The 20,366-nt window shown below is 39.2% G+C and overlaps 2 protein-coding genes across 2 annotated transcripts; one reads left to right on the top strand and one right to left on the bottom strand.

The window, feature by feature from the left end:
* Positions 1 to 1,258: 1,258 nt before the first annotated feature.
* On the top strand, positions 1,259 to 3,777 carry atg101 (autophagy related 101). Its single transcript, XM_059352349.1, has 2 exons — positions 1,259 to 1,811; positions 2,981 to 3,777. Exons 1-2 carry the CDS (start codon positions 1,560 to 1,562, stop codon positions 3,383 to 3,385), a joined length of 657 nt encoding a protein of 218 aa, XP_059208332.1. The 5' UTR covers positions 1,259 to 1,559; the 3' UTR covers positions 3,386 to 3,777.
* Positions 3,778 to 6,441: 2,664 nt separating this feature from the next.
* Positions 6,442 to 18,837, bottom strand: zbtb21 (zinc finger and BTB domain containing 21). Its single transcript, XM_059352325.1, has 2 exons — positions 18,775 to 18,837; positions 6,442 to 12,253 (listed from the first exon to the last, which is right to left on the bottom strand). The coding sequence occupies exon 2, from the start codon at positions 12,249 to 12,251 to the stop codon at positions 9,186 to 9,188; it is 3,066 nt and encodes a 1,021-aa protein (XP_059208308.1). The 5' UTR covers positions 12,252 to 12,253; positions 18,775 to 18,837; the 3' UTR covers positions 6,442 to 9,185.
* Positions 18,838 to 20,366: the final 1,529 nt, after the last annotated feature.

Here is a 20,366-nt window from a genome sequence, read left to right as displayed (position 1 = left end):
CAACCTTTTTGAGTCGTGACCCCCCAATTTAACATGCATGTTGTCCGCGACCCCCGCTCACTGAACACAATCTCACACGCACAGTTCAGATCACCCAAAAAAGAAACAAAATGACCAAAGAAAGGGAACAAAATGACCAAAAAAGACACAAAATGACCAAAAAGAGAGACAAAATGACAAAAAAGACACAAAATGACCAAAAAGAGAGACAAAATGACAAAAAAGACACAAAATGACCAAAAAAAGGAAACAAAATTACCAAAAAAGACACAAAATTACCAAAAAAAGACACAAAATTATCAAAAAAGACACAAAATGACCAAAAAGAGAGACAAAATGACAAAAAAGACACAAAATGACCAAAAAAAGACACAAAATTATCAGAAAAGACACAAAATGACCAAAAAGAGAGACAAAATGACAAAAAAGACACAAAATGACAAAAAAGAGAGACAAAATGACAAAAAGGACACAAAATTACCAAAAAAAGAAACAAAATGACCAAAAAAAGGAAACAAAATGACCAAAAAAGTCACAAATTGACCAGAAAATTATCAAAAAAAGACACAAAATGACCAAAAAAAGACACAAAATGATTTAAAAAAAAAAGACATTAAATGACCAAAAAGACTAAAACACATGAACACTTTAACACAGTGGAGACAGAGCTGACTTCCAAAATGATTTGGCGACCCCCAGAAATCATCTCGCGACCCCAATTGGGGTCCCGACCCCAAGGTTGAGAACAGCTGCAATACAAGACAATACACCAACAAAACACCGTCAGGGGGTTTCAATAATACAGAGGCAAGCTTTCATACAAAAACATTTTAAAGTGTTCATAAATTCAAAGTTTTTATAGCTTTCATGTTGGTAGATTTCTTAATAGACATTGTATTTATTTTGTACTTTTAAATAACATAATTACACCTAGAGGGATTGCATTTATGACTATATTAATTTCGCTAATGGGAATTGGGATTCTATATTTTATGATAAATTCTTGATATGTAAGTAATAATCTGTTTGACTTAAATAACTAGATGTGATAATGATAGAGGGCCGGACAGACTACGGCTTTGAAGTCCGAAATCTGACTTTATTCTCAGAATTCGGACTTTAAAGACAAAATTCTGAGAATAAAGTCAGAACTCAAATGTTTTTTTTTTCTTGTGTGGCCCTAATCCTCTTCCGTATATGTTAGAACAAAATAAGCGATTCAAAAACAGTATTTTGTTCCTCGCGAGTTGCCGTAGTCCTGTCCTCTGTCATCATTACCACATCTTCCTGTCCCATTTGTAGCAAACACTTAGCAAGCTAGCTTTGTTATAATGTTCCTCTGCTCAATCCGCTCAAAGTACACTTTGAGGTAGGTTAGCCTTTATGAAAAATACTATTCTTGTGTTTTAATATACTGCGATTCACTGTGTGGGATAGGCTCCGCCCATCCGCGGAGGTAAACAAAGTATATCTTCGTCATCTAACGTGATCGAGCTGCCATCATCAACCTGCCCCGAGACGAGTCGTCCCCTGTAAATGGAAATAACTATAATTTCACCATGAATTGCCGCTCAGAAGTTCTTGAGGTGACGGTGGAGGCGAGGCAGGTGGAGGAGGCTATGCTGTCCTTGCTGCACACCATTTTACTGCATCGCAGCACCGGGAAGTTTCACTACAAAAAGGAGGGCACCTACTCCATCGGTACCGTGGGCACACTGGACATCGACTGTGACTTCATCGATTTCACCTTTGTCAGGGTGTCTTCAGAGGAGCTGGACAGGGTGATCAGGAAAGCTGTGTCTGAATTCAAGGCGAGTTTTAACGTGTGATTGTTGGCTATACTGTACAGGGGAAAAAATAGAAATATTGTGGAAAAAGTTCAATGCTTTTTGTCAGATATATCAGAAAGTGAAACCCATATATTATATACATTCATTACACATAGAGTGAAATATTTCAAGCCTATATTTCTTGTTATTTTGATGATTCTGGCTTAGAGATGATGAAAACACAAAACTCAGTGTCTCAGAAAATCAGATTATTGTGAAAAAGTTCAATATTTTTTGTCAACTATATCAGAAAGTGAAACTCGTATATTATATAGATTCATTACACATAGAGTGAAATATTTCAAGCCTGTATTTCTTGTAATTTTGATGATTCTGGCTTAGAGATAATGAAAACACAAAACTCAGTGTCTCATAAAATTATAATATTACATAAGATCAATAAAGAAAAAGGATATTTTTAAACACAAATGTCATGCTTCTGAAAATTGTTAATTTCTATACACTCAATACTTGGTTGGGCTCCTTTTGCATGAATTAGTGCATTAATACGGCGTGACATGGAGGAGATCAGCCTACAGCACCATGTTGCTTTTATAGCAGCCTTCAGCTCATCTGGTGTCTCTCACCTTCCTCTTGACAACAGCTCATAGACTCCTATGGGGTTGAGGTCAGCCCAGTTTGCTGGCCAGTCCAGCCCAGTAACACCATGGTCATTGAAGCAGCTTTTGGTACCTTTGCCAGTGTGGGCAGGTGCCAAGTCCTGCTGGGAAATGAAAGCAGCATCTCCAAAGAGCTTGTGGAAGCATGAAGACTCTAAAATGTCCTGCTAGATGGCTGCTATGTTGACTGTGGACTTCAGAAAACACAGTGGACCAACAGCAGCAGAGGACATGGACCCAAACCACCACTGACCCAGGACCAGCACATTCAACTTCTGATCAATATTCATATTTTATGAGACACTGAGTTTTGTGTTTTCATTATCTCGAAGCCAGAATCATCAAAATGGAAGAAAAACAGGCTTGAAATATTTCACTCTATGTGTAATGAATCTATATAATGTATGAGTTTCACTTTCTGAAATGATTGACAACAAATATTGAACTTTTTCACGATATTCTAATTTTTTGAGATGTACCTCTATGTTCAGGCCTATCATCTGACGATCTTATGACTTGCTTTGGTTACAGGATGCTTTGAGCAACTCCGGCAGTGACGGCATGGGGCAAATCTCCCTGGAGTTCTACCAGAAGAAGAAGTCTCGCTGGCCTTTTTCCGACGAGTGCATTCCCTGGGAAGTGTGGAGCATCAAGGTCAACGTTGTCAACCTGGCTAACGAGCAGGAGAGACAGATCTGCAGGGAGAAAGTGGGCGAGAAGCTGGGCGAGAAGGTGATCAATGTTGTAGAGGTCATAAACCGCCACGAATACCTGCCCAAGATGCCCACCCAGTCTGAAGTGGACAATGTCTTCGACACCAGTCTTAAAGACGTCCAGCCCTACCTTTACAAAATCACATACCAGATCACAGACTCTCTGGGCACCTCTGTAAGCACAACAATGAGAAGGCTGATTAAAGACACCCTGGCACTGTGAGGAGACAGAGAGAAGAAAGATCTGGATGATTGTATCTTTCAGTGTATCTATAGTCATGCCTGGCGACTCTTTTTTTATAATCAAAAACACGATTAAACAGCTCTACTACAGTGAAGCAGTGTCCGCACCGAATCAGTCACCTTTCTGATGTCTCTGCTGTGGTGTCAGTATTGCCTGTACCTTTAAAAATCTTGATTATGTAATGTCAATTTAAAAGATATTTTGTTTTTGCAAGTTTTCTTTTACCAAGTGATCTTCACCTTCCGATATTTAGAAATGTAACTAACTAATAACACTATATATCAGTTATATTCTTTCGAAATTTGTGTTGCTGACAATGTAAAATCTGTAAGTTATTGTTGAACTTTGACAATAAATGTTGTTCATTGTAATTGACGGGTCGTCAACAATTGCAGATCTTTCAAACCTTGAAATGAAAACAACTTGGTACAGAGAAACTCACAATGGATCATAAAATGAGGTAAAACAGCTTTTTCTTTATGCAAAAGATATGGCTGAGTTTGCAAGCAGATTTCCTCATCTGTGTGAAAACTTCCTCTCTGCACACACTTTCATGGAGAATGTGACCTTACACACGGGCAGGACAGGATTTCCAGTTTGCCATTTTTCCAAATTAAAGCAAACACCTCGTAAGTTAACTCCTGAGTTTCCAGGCAGAAATGGTCACGGCGGCCCCAAGTTTGAAAAACATCCCCCTGCCTCAGGGTTGTCTGCCAACAGGATAACGTGTGTGTCCGTTTCCACATACCGTAGTTACACAGGTAGAATAAGCAATAAAAATTTGCCTCACCAGACATTAGTCACTATATTATTATGCAATGCATTCATGTGTAGCACAAACTCACACATAATATATTTAATTAAAAACCTAATGTCTCATAGTAGCAATGGGATTATAGATTTGGAAATCTAGGGTTAAATGGTGAAAATGCACTTACACTTTCCATCATGTAAATACTGCATATGAGCCCCTTATATCTATCTATCTATAAAAGCAAGAAGCGTCTGTGTGTGTGTGTGTGTGTGTGTGTCTAGGGTATATCTCCCTGACCGTTAGTCAGACTGACCTAAGATTTCATATGTGGCTTGCGCATGGTAGGAAGGTGTGCATCCTCGATTTTGAAGATTTTTGAATTAACTTTTTCCAAATATCATCATTTACGTAGGACGTGTTGCGGCATTGCACTGTTTCCGATCGGACGCCTTTTAGTGGAGCTCCGCCCCATTGTGTGATGGGCCTACACCTGGTCAGTAACACAATTCACTCTGGATTTCCACCCTGACTCATCTCATCTGTAAGTCTATTTAGCCTACCTATCTTTAGGAGTTTTAAAGTGCGCTACAAGGTTCGATTTTCCAATAATATTCTAATAGTTTCCAGCGAATATCAATGTTCAATGTGTATGTGCTGGATGGTGTGGTACCTTATAAAAAGTAAGTGTGTGTAATGGAGTTGCAGATGTTGTAGTGGTCTGCATAGCCATCAATATGAAACACAATAGTTATCGATCAATCTACACATTCCACAACACACCTAATAACCTTTACTCACATTATTCACATCCATCTGTTTGTGCTGCATGTAAACTTATTCCCTCCTATATCTGTGTCTGTATATATGTCTAACCATGTTGAATGATTAAGTTTCTTTTTCTTAAAATAACTATTTCTGTGTTTCTTTATATCTCAATGTACGTCATCCATGTATTACCCAATATACACTTAGTATATTAACACTGCGCAAGAGTATTACACAACATTTTACATCCTACTTTTACACACAACCTCATTTGGCCACAATTGAAAATCTACTTATCGACTTTAGAACTGAGGCACTGTGATAAACGAGTAAAATAATTTTGGTGACAAAGACGCAGTAAATCCAGGAAGTGAATATGGTTTAAATATTACACAATATGATATTTTCTGCTGTCAGCTGTCTGGATGAGAAATGGAGAAAAAATATAAATTCTTGCACATTATTTTTGACCAAATACCTTATTGTGACAACAGTGTAGGTTTGTCTATTGGTGCTTTCACAAAATATTTACGTTGAGATGTTTTGATCATCAGTAACGTGGATAATAATGACTATGTGGGTAAATGCAAATAACAGAACAGCTAAAATAGTCTGGTGAGCTCAGAAAATGACATCACTTTACTGTAACGCAGCCTTTGAAACCAGGACAAAAAAACACTTCTGCTTCTATTATGGAATGACTAACCAAAATTAAAGACAATGTCTGTCTCATATCAGGATCAATATAATAACGATATTGTTCAGCCCTGTTGGTAATAGTGTATTAGGGTAAATTTGAAGCTCCAGTGTGTCAATTTCAAATCAGAAAGTTAGGTAGCATCAAACAAGCTAACTGAGCTGAGTCCTGCAAATGTTAATTTAGCTCAAGATAAGCTGTGAGGCAAGGTTTTTATAGTTAACGAAAACTAGAATTGAAAAAACATTTTCTTTAACTGAAATAAAAATATAAACTAGAGTTTTTTTTTAAAACGATAACTAACTGAAACTGAATTGTGTGGTTACAAAACTAGCTACAACTAACTAAAATTAAAGTGAAAATGTCCTTAGTTTTCGTCTTTGTCAACTTTTTTCATACGTAAATATTTTTGGTTGATATGAAATCTATTTAATCTATCTGGTTTTATGACTTAATACACTTATTGGGGCTGAGATGGATCAGAGAAAGGAAATTAATGCAACATTTCTTGTGATTTTTTTGAATCTCGCACCCAACAAACACCCCATTACAGAAAAAACTATAACTAACACTAAAACTAATAAAAACTAAACTAAAACTAAGCATTTTCCCAAAAAAAAATAAATATATAATATATAATAAAACTAATTAAAACTAGCAAACTCACTCTAAAAACGAATTAAAACTAACTGAATTTGAAAATAAAAGTTGACAACAAAATTAAAACTAATGAAAATTCCAAACCTATTATAACCTTGCTGTGGGGCACAGTATACTTTACCAAATAAGTTAAATGCCACAAATGGTTATATATATACTCCATTGTTACTCTTTATTACAGAAATGAAGCACAAAAAACTGTAGAAAAACCTAAACACAAAACAGCTGCAAGTTTCCAAAAGCAACAATAATGCAACCAATGCTGATACAAATATTCATTATTGCAGTGAGAGCACAGGAATACTAAAAAGATAAACCTTTTGTTTACTAACAAAATTGGTACAAAATAGAGGATACAAACACTTCCATGTACACAATTCTAATCATCTCTGTGAAACCTTGAGAAAGTTGTTATCACAGGAAATTAAGAGCACTATTATCAATACAGAATTTCTCCAAAGAATTTTACATCACAATGCAGCTCGCGTTGCTCATTTGGAGGAAAACAAATCCCCATAGTCTGTGTGGAGCACTCTTTGAATGCAACATCGTCCAAACTGTAGCAATCATAATAACTTATGACGAAGGTCTAATCCATCAAGCCAAAGCAGAACTATATACTTGTACAAGAATACAATTGTGAAACAACTGGAATACAATCAACACAATCTTTATAATAAATCTTTAGGAAGCAGGAACACTTTCTCACCATTCAAAGAATAAAAGATTTGCTTTCTCATGCTTTCCTCCTCTTGAAAAGCCTGAGTCATAATTCATCTGAAACTCTGTTGTGCTTTCATGTAAAATAATATCGACAAAATATTTTCAAAATTGCATAAGGCCATTAAAGCATTGTAAAGCTTGGTTATATACCACACTGGTGTTGCACTGGGGTGGTGGATTTGATTCAGAAATGTAAGACAATGTCTTATTTATCATAATTATTTCAATCATAACCATCATTTATATTACTATACTGCAGTGTGAACTTTGTTTCTTAGTTTCTGATTGACTTTATCTCATATTTAGGATGCTATCAAATCGAGCCAGTCCATTATTTTTAATGATAATTATCCCATTTTTATAAGTAAGCTGATCTGCTGAGCACCTTTTACAAAGAAGTTTTAAAAATAAGCAACATGTCTTAACCTGTGAAAAAAAACATAATTTTTCAAATCTTATTACCGATGATTGCACTGTCTCATTCATTTGTATACACATCACGAGGTTTCACCAGGCTAGAAGTTAGAAAGATAAATTAAAGTACTGAATTAAGCCTTTAACTAACTAATCAAGGCTGTATACTGAAATGCTCATCCACAAAAATAACAGTTTTATCTGAGGTGTGTTTGATGTGCAGTTTGTGAAACAACTTTTCATTATACTGAAGGTCTTATTCAATCAGCTCATTACAAAAAAATTACCCGAAGACAATGAGAAACTCAATTATGAGAGAACTCATGCAAAGTAAGTCTGAAAAAAAAAACCCCAGAAACTGCTGGGCCTTTTTATCATTTCTACTTCTGCAGCCTTTCATGCAAACATTTTGTCCCTCTCTAACAGAATCGAACTGTTAAACAAAGTGCATATTGAAAACATTTTTGAGGCCACCAATATTATCTTAAGGGATGTCACTCACACCAAGAGATAAATTTGATACAAAAGCAAAAAGCACGACTCTTTAATTCAACTGCAGCCTCCGAAAATGTGAAGCACTTTTTCCACACTCTGAGAAAACAATGTATATAGTTGTTACTGTACCTTTAAAAAAGGTGCAGTTTGTAAGATATGGCCAGATTCTAGGTTACCTAAGAGAGGACGAAGAAGAAGATTCAGCTACACCGTTAGCTTTACAGCAGTCGGCAGCTTTAGTTTACAACTAAAATTTTGACTTTACATTAACACAAGAAGCAAGATTTTGTGTTCAAGAGACTGTTGCAATGGTGAAGTGTTTCGGTCTTAAGACAAAAGCTCAGCAGAGAGGAGGCACACATGGTGATGTGAGAAGAAGCAGGAGCGAGGCAGGCGTGCTAGGCTAAGAGCAGTTCACAAACTAGCTCTGCAGCTAATTTATTGTCAACAATCGGGGTCTCTCGTCAACAAGCTGGGCGACACAAGACTGTGGATTACCAATCACAGCACGGATAGCTGTGTTATAGTGATATCAGATCAGGTTACAAAAAAAAAAATCCTGATTTAGCTTAGCCATGGAGCTAGAAGGCTGCATTGTCTATTGTGCAGACCCTACACTGAACTCTGCATCGTATCCACATGTACCTCCTCTCTGCAGGGCTGTTGGTCTCTGTGTTCTCTGCTGAGCAAACAATGGACTCTCTGGGTTTCCATGCATGGCAAAAGTCTCTTTAACGCAGAATATCAATTTGACATTTTTAAGGACATTTCTTATATATTTTTTGTGTGCCAAACAGTAAACAATCATGGCCAGTGTTACAGCTGCATTTAGTTAATCGTGCATTACTTTCACAAGGTAAATTATTGTTCCCTATTTTTTTGGAGCAAACGCCCAGTGATTACAAACTGCACCTTTTAAATCAAAAGTGGTAGGCTTGAAATAACGATGTGCAACTCTGTACCTTGTTTTCTCAAAACACCTAGATAGATAAATACAAGTAGACAACTAAAAAGAGGTTTAAAATAGATAAATGCTTATAGCTCATTTTGAAAGGAAAATAAACCATCTCGTCTCAAAGAGAAATCTAGCACTTGATTGCACATTCACGTTTACACCTCTAATGAACATGGCCACTTTAATATATATGACATTGGAGGCAAGATAATAAGCTATACATTCAAAGTCTTCCTTTTTGTAGGCTGAGGTGTGTATATTCTAATAATAAGTATCGTCTCTCAACAGAAATGCACTACTGTAACTTGTCTGATGCTTACACGTGGCTGTGACTCTGCTCGTGGCTCCAGAGACTAAAGGCAGTCTTGAAGGTCCTGTGACAGAGTTTACACATGTACTGCCTCTTAAACGTCAGCGCAGAGAGAGACGGTGCATGGTAAAAGAGTGTGTCTGATTCCTGAGGGCCACCTGTGTTCTCCATGCTGTTTGACCTAGACAGAGGGCTGTGGCTGCTGGATTGCCGTTCTAGTTCAGGCCTCTTGGTCTTGGTTACCAGCGAGCTGCAGGGCTCGGGGCTGCTGGACTCCTCGGCCATCACTGCGGCGACGGGCGCCGTCTGGGGAGATTTGAGCACGGAGGCCTGTGGGGAGGGGCGTTCAGAGCTTTGGGGGGTGGTGGGAGGGGAGGGAGACAGAGGTGAGGGGTCTCTCTCGATCTCTTTGGCTCCGGGTTCGTGAGGAGTCGACATGTGGGACTGGAAGTGGCTCCAAAGGCGGAAATTGGTCCTGAAGGCTTTGTTGCAGATGTGACAGATGAACGGTTTGATGTGGCATAGCAGCTCCTGGTGTCGCTCCAGGTCTTTGCGAGAGCTGAAAAGACTTCCGCATTTCTCGCACGGCCACACACCGGCTTCCTCGGGCCCAGATTTGGCAGTCTCTGCGTTCTCCATCTCACTCACAGCCTCCTCTAACGGCTCCTCTTTTACCACCAGCTTGCCGTGAAGGCCCATGCTCAGGTCCTCAGGCACATAGGAGGAGTCGTCTTCTGAATCGTACATGGGCGGACCTGAGGAGTCGCTGTAGGTGATGATCTCTCTTGAGCTCCCATGTGCTAGAGGCTCGTCGCTGTAATGCTCCTCTCTGAGCATTTCAGACTCCTCGTCGTTATTCTCTTGTTGCTTCAGGTGAATCTGCTCTTTAACGGTCATCATGTTGTGGTTGTGGACCTCCACCTGGTGGCGCCATATGCTGAAGGAGGACTTGAAGGTCCGCATGCACTCCAGGCAAGTCAACTTCTTGTACTTACAATGTGCCTCGTGGTCCTTCTTGACCGTTGGACTGGAGAATCGGAGGCCACAGTAGGGACATACGGTTGCATGTCGACAGCCCCTCTCGTGGTCTCCCTGCTCAAAAAGTGAAGACAGCTTCATGTTACAAAGTCGACAGGAGTAAACACTGTCGTCTGTGTTCTTCTGTTGGATGTCCTCATCCTGTTCCTGGTAGAGGATGCTCTCGTTCGTTGTGTCCTGCTCAGCTTTTTCAGCAGGATGTGTCCTTAAATGCTGCCTGTACTGAGACTGGAACACAAATACTTTCCCACAGTACGGGCATATGAAGCTGGGTCTTGATCTCTTTTTGGCAAGTGCAGGAGATTGCAAACCCTGCTTATTCCTCTTTAACTTCCACAGCAAGGCTTTCTTTATTTCCCTCTCTCGCACAATATCTATTAACTTCTTTTGGAATTTCTCGTCCAGCACGGAGGAGCTGGAGGACGAGGCTGGGTTTTGTACTACACCATGCTGCGTTTGGCAGTGAGTCCACACTTTGAAGTTGGTATGGAAGCGCTTGTGGCAGATGTCGCAAGCATACGGCTTTTCAGGGTTGTGATACATATTAACGTGACGATGTAGTCCGGCGCTGGACCTGAAAACCTTTAAACAATTCCAGCATTTGAAAATCTTGTTCTGAGGTGGCTCCTCGCTGTTTTCATTAGAGTCGCTGCTGGCGCTCTGAGGTACTGTTTCTGACGTGTTCTCGTGCAGCGAGAGGGTATGCTCTTTAAATATTTTGCTCTTTTTGAATGGGTACCTTCTGTTGTCTGGCCTGTCCTTTCTTTTCCCAAAAGAACTGAAGTCAGGTCTTGAAGCTTGGTCATAATTTGTTTGCAAATCTTTAAGATTGACTGGCAATGCGTCTCCAACTGTGATTCGAATAATGTCCATAGGGTCAGCGAGCGGACTGCTGGGCTCAGCTTTCACGCTGACTTCTCTTTCTACCTGAGTTTTTTCATCATACCTGCTGGGATACTTTGACCTGAGAACCAGGGGAGATGTTCTTTTTGAATTGCCGTTGTGAGCGGACGTTTCTGGCCCCGATGCTTTTGATGCCATTTTAACAACTGACTGTTCACGATTGTGCAGCTCTTTGAGTTCCAGTGTGGGCGAGAAGACCGGAACAGGGCTGTCCATGGATAATGATCTACGGAGAAGGCTTTTAATGAGCGGCCCGCTCCTGTCAATGGTCTGGCTCGGCTCAGAAGCCTGACCCTGAAAGGGCACTTTGGTGTGATAGTGGGGCTCCAGCTCCTCGTTCTCCTCTTTAGCGTCCTGGTCGGTGCCAGACTGCAGCCTGGTGTGCTGCACTTCTGCATCACTGAAAGACACTGATGATGTTAGCTGGGGCCTAATAGATGCCATGTGTGATGGATTCCCTTTTAGTATGGAGGTGTACGGGTAGCTGAACTTCCTTTCAGCAGCTTCACTCTGTTCAGAGGATTTCCTGCTGATGGATTCAGAGTTTCTGCCTGATTCATACGAGTTGTGTTCTGACGGAGGCTGAGCTGACTCTCGAGTCGAGTGGGGAGACGATGACCTCTCGGGTTTTCTCTGATAATTCGAGCGGGAGGGATGGGTTGTTTCATTCCGAACTCGACGCACAATGACGCTCCTTGTCTGCACGTCATTCTCATCCCCTTCTGAGAAGGAAAGTCTTTTTCTAGACACACAGTAGGATGCATGTGGCCTCGCTGACACGATGTTTGTGAGGAAAGGGATTCCAAGGCTGTAGCCCAGTTCTTGAATGGCTGCCAGACTGCCTTTGTCCACAAAGAGTGAGGAGGAGTAAATGTAATTCAGAACTATCTCAAAGGCGTCGGGCTCACAGAAGTCCAGGTTTACAACTTTCAGTGACTCTGCGTCCATCCGTGTGAACAGGGACTGGAAATACTCACTGGTGGCAGCCAGAACACTCTTGTGAGCCTGGTACCTCTGCTCCGCCACGACCAGAACCACGTCACACAGCTGACCCCGCAGCCGCTGCTCGTTCAGAACCCCTAACACTGAGAGGGCATGGGAGGGGTTGCTGTAATGCACTAGGCTCTCCATGGCTGAAAGAAAAAAAAACAAGAAGATTTTACATTTTAAAGCAGGAATGTAAATACAAAAGGTGATTATTAAGTGTAGAAACAGGCATGAACAGACACATGCACACATTAAATAGCCAACTGCAGATCAGGTAGCTGTCCTATTGCCCTTTCATTAACCCTCTGGAATCCATCTATTTATTGAAAATACACATGTTTTATTTGAAGTAATGACTTTATTTATATATGATATGTAGACAAGCTGAGAAAGCCAGTTGAAAGTGCAATCATAGGAGCTTTCACAGTGTGACATTTATGTTTCTAGACCATTTTTAAAATGTGAATTTTCTTTCTACAATGAGAACTATTACTATTTTTAATTTACATGCAAATAGAGTGGTTTGTAGTTTTATTATTTATTATTTTTTCTGCTGTTTTGTGTATATAAATGGTAAAAAAAAAAAAGAAAAAAAGGTACATTTCCATAGAAACCTGTGTATTTTGTTTGTATTTTCGGTTCCTGGCAGCTTTATACTTTGTTAATTAAAATAAAAATAAAAAACTGACTGATAGTCAAGTTTGTGTGGAGAAAAAGGAACCATGCATGTGATGTAAGGACAGACTGAAAGATGCTAAACAGAGACAGAAATGAATACATAGGAAGTTGACAAATTTGAACCATAATTTCCTGGACGTCAGAGGTTTAATGTACGACTTTGTCTGTTCGTCTTTTTACACGCCACAAGACCATCAGTGTCAGAGATACATAATAAAGTTTTCATTATAGTGTCCCAGTACACGATGTAGCCTTTTATTATAGTTATTACAGTTTAACAAGTCAGTTATGCAAAGACATAAAAGTTGAGTTAATTATTGGTTAAATACAATAAACAAATATCAGCATCTAAAATTAAACCTCTGAAGTCCAGGAGATTTTGGTTCAAATTTGTCAACTTCCTATGTATTAATTTCTGTCTCTGTTTAGCATCTTTCAGTCTGTCCTTACATCACATGCATGGTTCCTTTTTCTCCACACAACCTTGGCTATCAGTCTGATGTTTCATTTTATTTTAATTAACAAAGTATACAGCTGCCAGGAACCCAAAATACAAACAAAAGACACTGGTGTCTATGGAAATGTACCATTTTTTTTTTTACCATTTATACACAGAAAAACAGCAGAAAAAATAATAAATAATAAAACTGCAAAACAGTCTATTTTCATATAAATTAAAAATAGTAATAGTTTTCATTGTAGAAAGAAAATTCACATTTTAAAAATAGTCTAGAAACATAAATGGCACACTGTGAAAGCTCCTATGATTGCACTTTAACTGGCTTTCTCAGCTTGTCTACATATCATACATAAATAAAGTTATTACTATAAATAAAACATGTGTATTTTCAATAAATAGATGGACTCCAGAGGGTTAAATCAATACAGAGCCAAAACAGCATATAAAAATCCACCTCAGTGTTTAAATGCTTTTCATTCAAAGCAACTTGATTTCTGTTAAATGTGTTAGTAGCTCAGACACTTTTGTTAGTAACCAAAGTACCAAAGCTGTACCAGACTTTCAACCCAACGGTGCACAGATAAAACAATATAGTAGAGAATAGACTATTATTATGAATTATGTGCTATTAGGTGACTTTTTCTGTGCAGGTGCACAGTGTGCAGGTTGTTCATTTTAAAAGTGTGACACCTTTACTTGTAATACTGTAATAAGCTAAAAGACAGATAACTCTTCTAATAGAACTACACTGTCACTTTATTATATAAATTTATTATACTTCATATAACTTTATGTAATTCACAGGATATCAGCTACCACCTCATGGTAAATAGATGTAACAAGAAGCCTCGTCATTCACTGCTATGTGTGTAGTCTGTGTGAACACAAATTAATTATTTAAAGGCACAATGATAGTAATGTTAATGTACAACAAACAGAAACATTATCAGCACCTATTTTGATATTCAATTAAGAATTTAAGTGATTTTTCAAGAAGAAATGCCTAACATTCCTGTTTATCATTTGTGAGGATTTTCTGCTTTAATCTTTTTTTTTTTTATCAGGCAATTTATGGATAAAATAATCAGTGGACTAACTAATACTGAAATCAGTCACTGGTTGTAGGCCTACTGTCAACAAATGCTGACTTTCATTGACTATTTTTTTATTATAAATGTGAACGACTTAAATGATTACTGATGAAATTGTATATTGTTTCACTATATGTGGAAGGCATAACTACATGTCTCTGGAAATCTTTGTTTGTACTGGTTGTTGTTTATGACATCACTAGAGGGCATTAAATCATGTTAGTCAGGTCCGTCAGACATCCTCTAACAGCATGAACATTTTATGAAATAAAACATTACCTATATAATATGCATTTCATGCAGCAAATGCCTCATATTTTTAATTTAATTGTAAGATGGGATGCATCCGAATCTGGCTGGTTAACCTCAACTCAACTTTCTCAACTCAACTTTATCTGTAGAGCACTTTAAAAACAACCACAGCCGCAACAAAGTGCTGTACATAAACAAGCAAACAAGAAACAATGAAATGAATAAAACAGGAATACACACTAAAATAAATAGTTTCATTGCTTTTTAAAAAAAACAATAAATAAAAGAAAACCATAAAAACACTAAAACAAGAGTAAGAAGTCTCATGCGCGGTTGAAAGCCAAGGAAAAAAAAATAGGTTTTAAGTTGACTTTTAAAAATGGACAGTGATGAGGCTTGTCTGATGTGCAAAGGAAGCTCATTCCATAGTTTGGGGGCTGCAACAGAGAAAGCTCTGTCCCCTCTTAACTTTCGTTTTGACCTGGGAATCTCCAGGAGCAGCAGATCAGCTGACCTGAGGCACCGAGCAGGAGCGTAAGGGTGGAGGAGCTCAGAGAGGTAAGACGGGGCGAGACCATTTAAGGATTTAAAAACAAATAAAAGAATCTTAAAATGGACTCTAAAATGCACAGGCAGCCAGTGGAGGGAGGCCAGGATGGGGGTTATGTGCTCCCTCTTACGAACTCCAGTTAAGAGGCGAGCAGCCGCGTTCTGCACCAACTGGAGCCGTGCGAGGGAGGACTGGCTGACTCCAAGGTACAGTGAGTTACAGTAATCCAGCCGAGATGTAACGAAGGCATGGATTACTGTTTGAAAGTGCTTGCGCGTAAGAAAAGGCTTCACTTTAGCCAGCTGCCTGATTTGGAAAAAGCTGGACCTAACAACAGCACTTATCTGACGATCTAATTTAAAATCACTGTCCATCTTAAAACCTAAATTTGTGACAGTCGGCCTTTCAAAATCTGCCAGAGGGCCCAAGTCAACAGGAGGTGTCACACAAGAGCCACTAGGGCCAAACACCATCACTTCTGTCTTCTTCTCATTGAAATTCAAAAAGTTCAAGGCCGTCCAGGCCTTGATGTCTTCGAGACAAGACAGGAGCGGTGTGAGGGAGAAAGCATCTTTTCTTTTCAGCGGCAAATATATCTGACTGTCATCAGCGTAACAATGAAAAGGGATGCCATGCTTTCTCAAAATGGAGCCCAGAGGCAGTAAATACAGAGAAAAAAGTAGGGGTCCTAAAATCGACCCCTGTGGAACCCCATACAACAGCGGAGCGGGGCTGGACTCCGAGGTACCGAGACTTACACTCAAACTTCTGTCGGTCAGATAGGACTTGAACCACTCCAGCGCAGAACCACCGATGCCAACTAGGTGGCGTAACCGAGCCACTAGGGTGCTGTGGTCCACGGTGTCAAACGCTGCAGTCAGGTCCAACAGAACAAGAATTACATGGTCACCGGAGTCATTAGCCAGGAGGATATCGTTAAAAACTCTGAGTAGAGCTGACTCTGTGCTATGCATAGTTTTAAAACCAGATTGAAACACCTCCAGGACACCATGTACATCGAGAAAAGACCGTAGCTGACCGTATACGACCTTCTCCAAGATCTTAGAAATAAAGGGCAGCTTGGAGATAGGCTTTAAATTAGCCAGCATGCTGCGATCAAGGCCAGGTTCCTTAAGTAGGGGCTGCACCTCTTTAAAGAAATAAGGGGAGACAGCATCACAGGGAGAACCAGATGGCTTAATATGGCCAACCAAATCCTCTAAAAAAGACAGAGACACTGGCTCAAAACCATCCAAAGCTGCAGAACGAGGAGCAGTGACGGAGGGGTCAGATGCAGGAGCAGAGATGAGGGCCCTAGCAGTAGCAACATTATCAATAAAAAAGTGCAGGAAACTATCACACATTTCAAGAGATGCCTCCAAGTTGACAGGATGTGGGGCATTTAGAACAGTGTCAATGGTTTTAAATAACACACGCGGGTTATGATGGTTGGTCTCTATGATGTTTGACAGGTATTCTCTTTTAGTCTCTTTAACGGAGCTCTGGTAGCGGCGCCAACAGTCCTTAAGGATTTGGAAGGAAACCTGCAGCTTGTCCTTCTTCCACTTCCGTTCAGCTTTGCGGCACTCCCGTCTAGCTGCACGAGTTTTGCCGTTAAACCAGGGCTCAGATTTAGCTTTGGGCTGCACAGTTTTTAATGGAGCCACAGAGTCCAGTATGGCCCGGCAGGAGGAGTGAAACCAGGAGCTGAGCTCCTCAGTGTCAGCAGAGGCAGGAGGCACACAGAGCTGGTCAAAGAAATGATCCAACTAGCCTAAACAGTTTCCTGGGGGACCATTTTCACATAAAAACATGTTCACTCTGCATAATGAAAAAGCAGACACTGAAAATATTGCTGTTGCACTGCCATGTGCATTAAACTGCAAGTTTATGAGGTACACAACAGTGTACGTTTCGTTATATAGAAGATGTATGTAACCTGTGTTTTTTGTTACATGTATGCTTAAATCAATCCAGCACTTAGGAAATACTAATCATGGTAGTTGTTGTTCTTCATATATATTAAATATTAAAAATAATGAAAATTAAATATAGATTGCATCCTTTTTTGTTGAAAAACATGCCTGCAGTTATTCCCTTCAGGTTGCATATAGGCCAAATAAGCTCCAAGTTAGGACAGCCTGTATGTAGCCTGAGACACAAAACAAATATGCATTATGGTTTTAATTCTGAGTGTGGCTCAACTTTATGTGTATACTAGAGGCTGTAGTTTGTGTTGCTGATAGAGCTGTTGTAACAGAGAGCATTAGTTTTAACTCAGTATACCAAATAAATGGGCTAATTCAGCCAATTCATTTAATTTTGTTTGAATTGTTTTCATATAGGAACACATAGATATCACTGTCTGGCAATTGTTGTTGTGCTAAAAATAGATATTACAGAATGTGATTTGTTTTGTGACACTGTTAGCGAGAAGAGTAATTCTGCTGAACTGGAAAGAAAAAAATCCTCCAGTCTATGAAGCTTTAATAAATGATATAATGAAACATTTGCATTTAGAAAAAATAAAATAAAGTCTGGCAATTGTTGTGCTATAAATAGATATTACAGAGCATTATGTGAAAGGCCTCCATGAGGAGCAGTGGAGTTACCTTCTCTAAATAGCAGAGGATATACCATCTGCAGCCTCTTAAAGTCATCATTTCACAATCCTAGTTTTCTCAGGACATTGCTCCTCACGGCGTTTATTTTGAAAATGGTGACCGGAAGGCATGTTACTTGTTGACACTTGCTAAAATAGGCTCGTGGGCAGAAGCCTCATTCATTCATCAAAAAAACTAGCAACCGCTCGGTTTGCTTCTTCATCGAAACTTGAAGCACAAGTTAAGAGAACAACAGCGAATATTGGCTCGTGTCTGTTTCTAGGAGGAAGTCGGCTGAGGCTCTTAGCATTAGGTCATATATGAGACGTGGCTCTATTTCTCATGACACATAACTTCTCCAACCGAAATGCCACTTTCAGTTTAGAAAATAGTCACGAGTTTCTCGTTCGGTGTGGGGGGAAAATGGTGAAGGAAACCGAGCCTACACAGTGTTAGAAATAACCTGTTATTCTGTCTCTGTGGATGGGGATCACTATCTGTTGACTAGGTCACTATCTATCCATGCGTAATTCACTAACTGTATGTGTGCCCTCTCTCTATGCATTTATAGATTAATCATGTAAGATGCTTTTGATACAATGCTCATGTACTAATGTTTTAAAACACAGCATTTCTCAACAACAACCAGCCAGCTTCTACGGTTCAAACGAAACAGAGAGAGAAAGTTGAGCGCGTTTCAATGGACTCCACCGCGGTAATCCCGGAATGAAAACACAGTCGGTGCAGACAGGAGCTGGTAGTGTGCGGGGAGTCAATTGTACCCGCCACCCCCGGTGGAAGTGGTGGTTTTTTTTTCTCCAAATACCGTTTCAACCCTGCCTGACACGCCGTAGTTGTTGGCTGCAGAATAGGAAGGAGCTGGTCAGGTTTTACCAGCAGCACAAGCCCCCTTTAGAGTTACGTCAGGGAGGAAAAGGAAAAAGCTTCTCCTTAACAGCCACCCTACCAACTATGTTTCACCCTCCCGGCTAATTCTGCTTAACGTTAACTTTGGTAGTCTATCTACACTTACCCTGCCCGTCGTCAATATGCTCTTTCCTCCACACAGCCGGGACTTTATTCAGTGTTGTGTAGATTTCTGCGCGCTGGTCGTGATTCCATCCATCTTGAATTTGACGTCATCCCACACCAGGGATGAGGTCATCGCAAAGAACGCTCGTCACGTGCACTGCGCTCCGATTGGCCGATAACGGACCAGGAGGCGGGGCCAACGGGAGACATGACACTTAAGCTAATTTAAAGAGATAGGTCATATTTTTCATATTAGGGTGATCCTCATGAAGCCAGTCTGAGCTATGTCTGTGAAGATTATAAGCACATGCTTTATTAAACTAAATATAGTTCACTTTTATATCGTCACCCTGTTAAAATAATCGCCTATGTCATTTTTTCAAGTTTTGCAGGAAACACAAAAAACTTAGACCAAAAGTGTAACATATGACATTTATTGATCATTTCACTCAAAAAGGATGTAACAAAGGATGGCTATTGGCATAGTAATAACACTGTGTGTAAATTATGTAACTTAAGAGAAATAAATGACTTAAGCAAGATATGGTAACACTTTATTTTGAAGGTGTCTACATAAGAGTCACACAAGCCTGTCAGAAACATGACATGACAAGTATCATGAGCATTAATGTTACTTCAAAGTGTCATTAATGTTCATGACACATCCCATGTCATGCTTATGACACGCTCATGTCACTCTTACATTACAAGTTTCATTCCATATTTCAATTGAAATTGTACTGGAGTACAGTTCTATAATTATTTTAAAGTATAGTTTAAATGAACTATATTGAGTTTGTAACTGTTTAGAGCAAGGTTATAATAGTTTTGGATTTTTCATTAGTTTTAGTTTTAATTTCGTTGTCAACTTTTGTTTTCAAATTCAGTTAGTTTTAATTGGTTTTTATTTTTGGGAAAATGCTTAGTTTTAGTTTAGTTTTTATTAGTTTTAGTGTTAGCTTTAGTTTTTTTGTAATGGACCATTGTTGGGTGCCAGATTCAATAAGGTCACAATAAATGTTGCCTTTATTTCCTTTGTCTTATCCATCTCAGCCCTAATAAATTCCTAATAAATTCGCTAAGTCATAAAACCAGATAGATGAAATAGATTTCATATCAACCAAAAAGGTTTACGTATGAAAACAGTTGACAAAGACGAAAACTAAGGACATTTTCACTATAATTTAAGTTAGTTTTGTAACCACAAAATACAGTTTCAGTAAGTTATCTTTGAAAAAAAAAATGTTTTATTTCAGTTAACGAAAATGTTTTTTTCAATCCTAGTTATCGTTATTTCGTTAGTTTTCGTTAGTTTTCGTTAACTATAATAACCTTGGGTCACATGTGTTACAGTAAACTGGCAAAGGGTGGATACTCTGTTATCTATTTTAGTAATCTTTTTTTTAAAAAGCAACTTACAAACAAATTGTGGCCACCTTTTGATTTTAGCTAATTAAAATATATGTTTTACACTTTTAATACCTATTTCATGTGTCCAACATTGCTAAGTTTGAACTGTGATGTGCAGATATAATAATAATAATATGCATATAACTCCCCCTAAGCCCTATGAAACCAATTAGGTCTGTGACT

This window comes from Centropristis striata, chromosome 15 (genome assembly GCF_030273125.1).
Source record: "Centropristis striata isolate RG_2023a ecotype Rhode Island chromosome 15, C.striata_1.0, whole genome shotgun sequence".
NCBI lineage: Eukaryota > Metazoa > Chordata > Actinopteri > Perciformes > Serranidae > Centropristis > Centropristis striata.
The sequence above is the reverse complement of the archived record's forward strand: the minus strand, read 5'-3'. Positions and strand labels throughout refer to the sequence as shown.

Coding starts and splice junctions, on each gene's coding strand:
- atg101 (XM_059352349.1), top strand. CDS start 1,560: ATGAATTGCCGCTCAGAAGTTCTTGAGGTGACGGTGGAGGCGAGGCAG. Junction 1,812..2,980: donor AAGCTGTGTCTGAATTCAAG/GCGAGTTTTAAC, acceptor CTTTGGTTACAG/GATGCTTTGAGCAACTCCGG.
- zbtb21 (XM_059352325.1), bottom strand. CDS start 12,251: ATGGAGAGCCTAGTGCATTACAGCAACCCCTCCCATGCCCTCTCAGTG.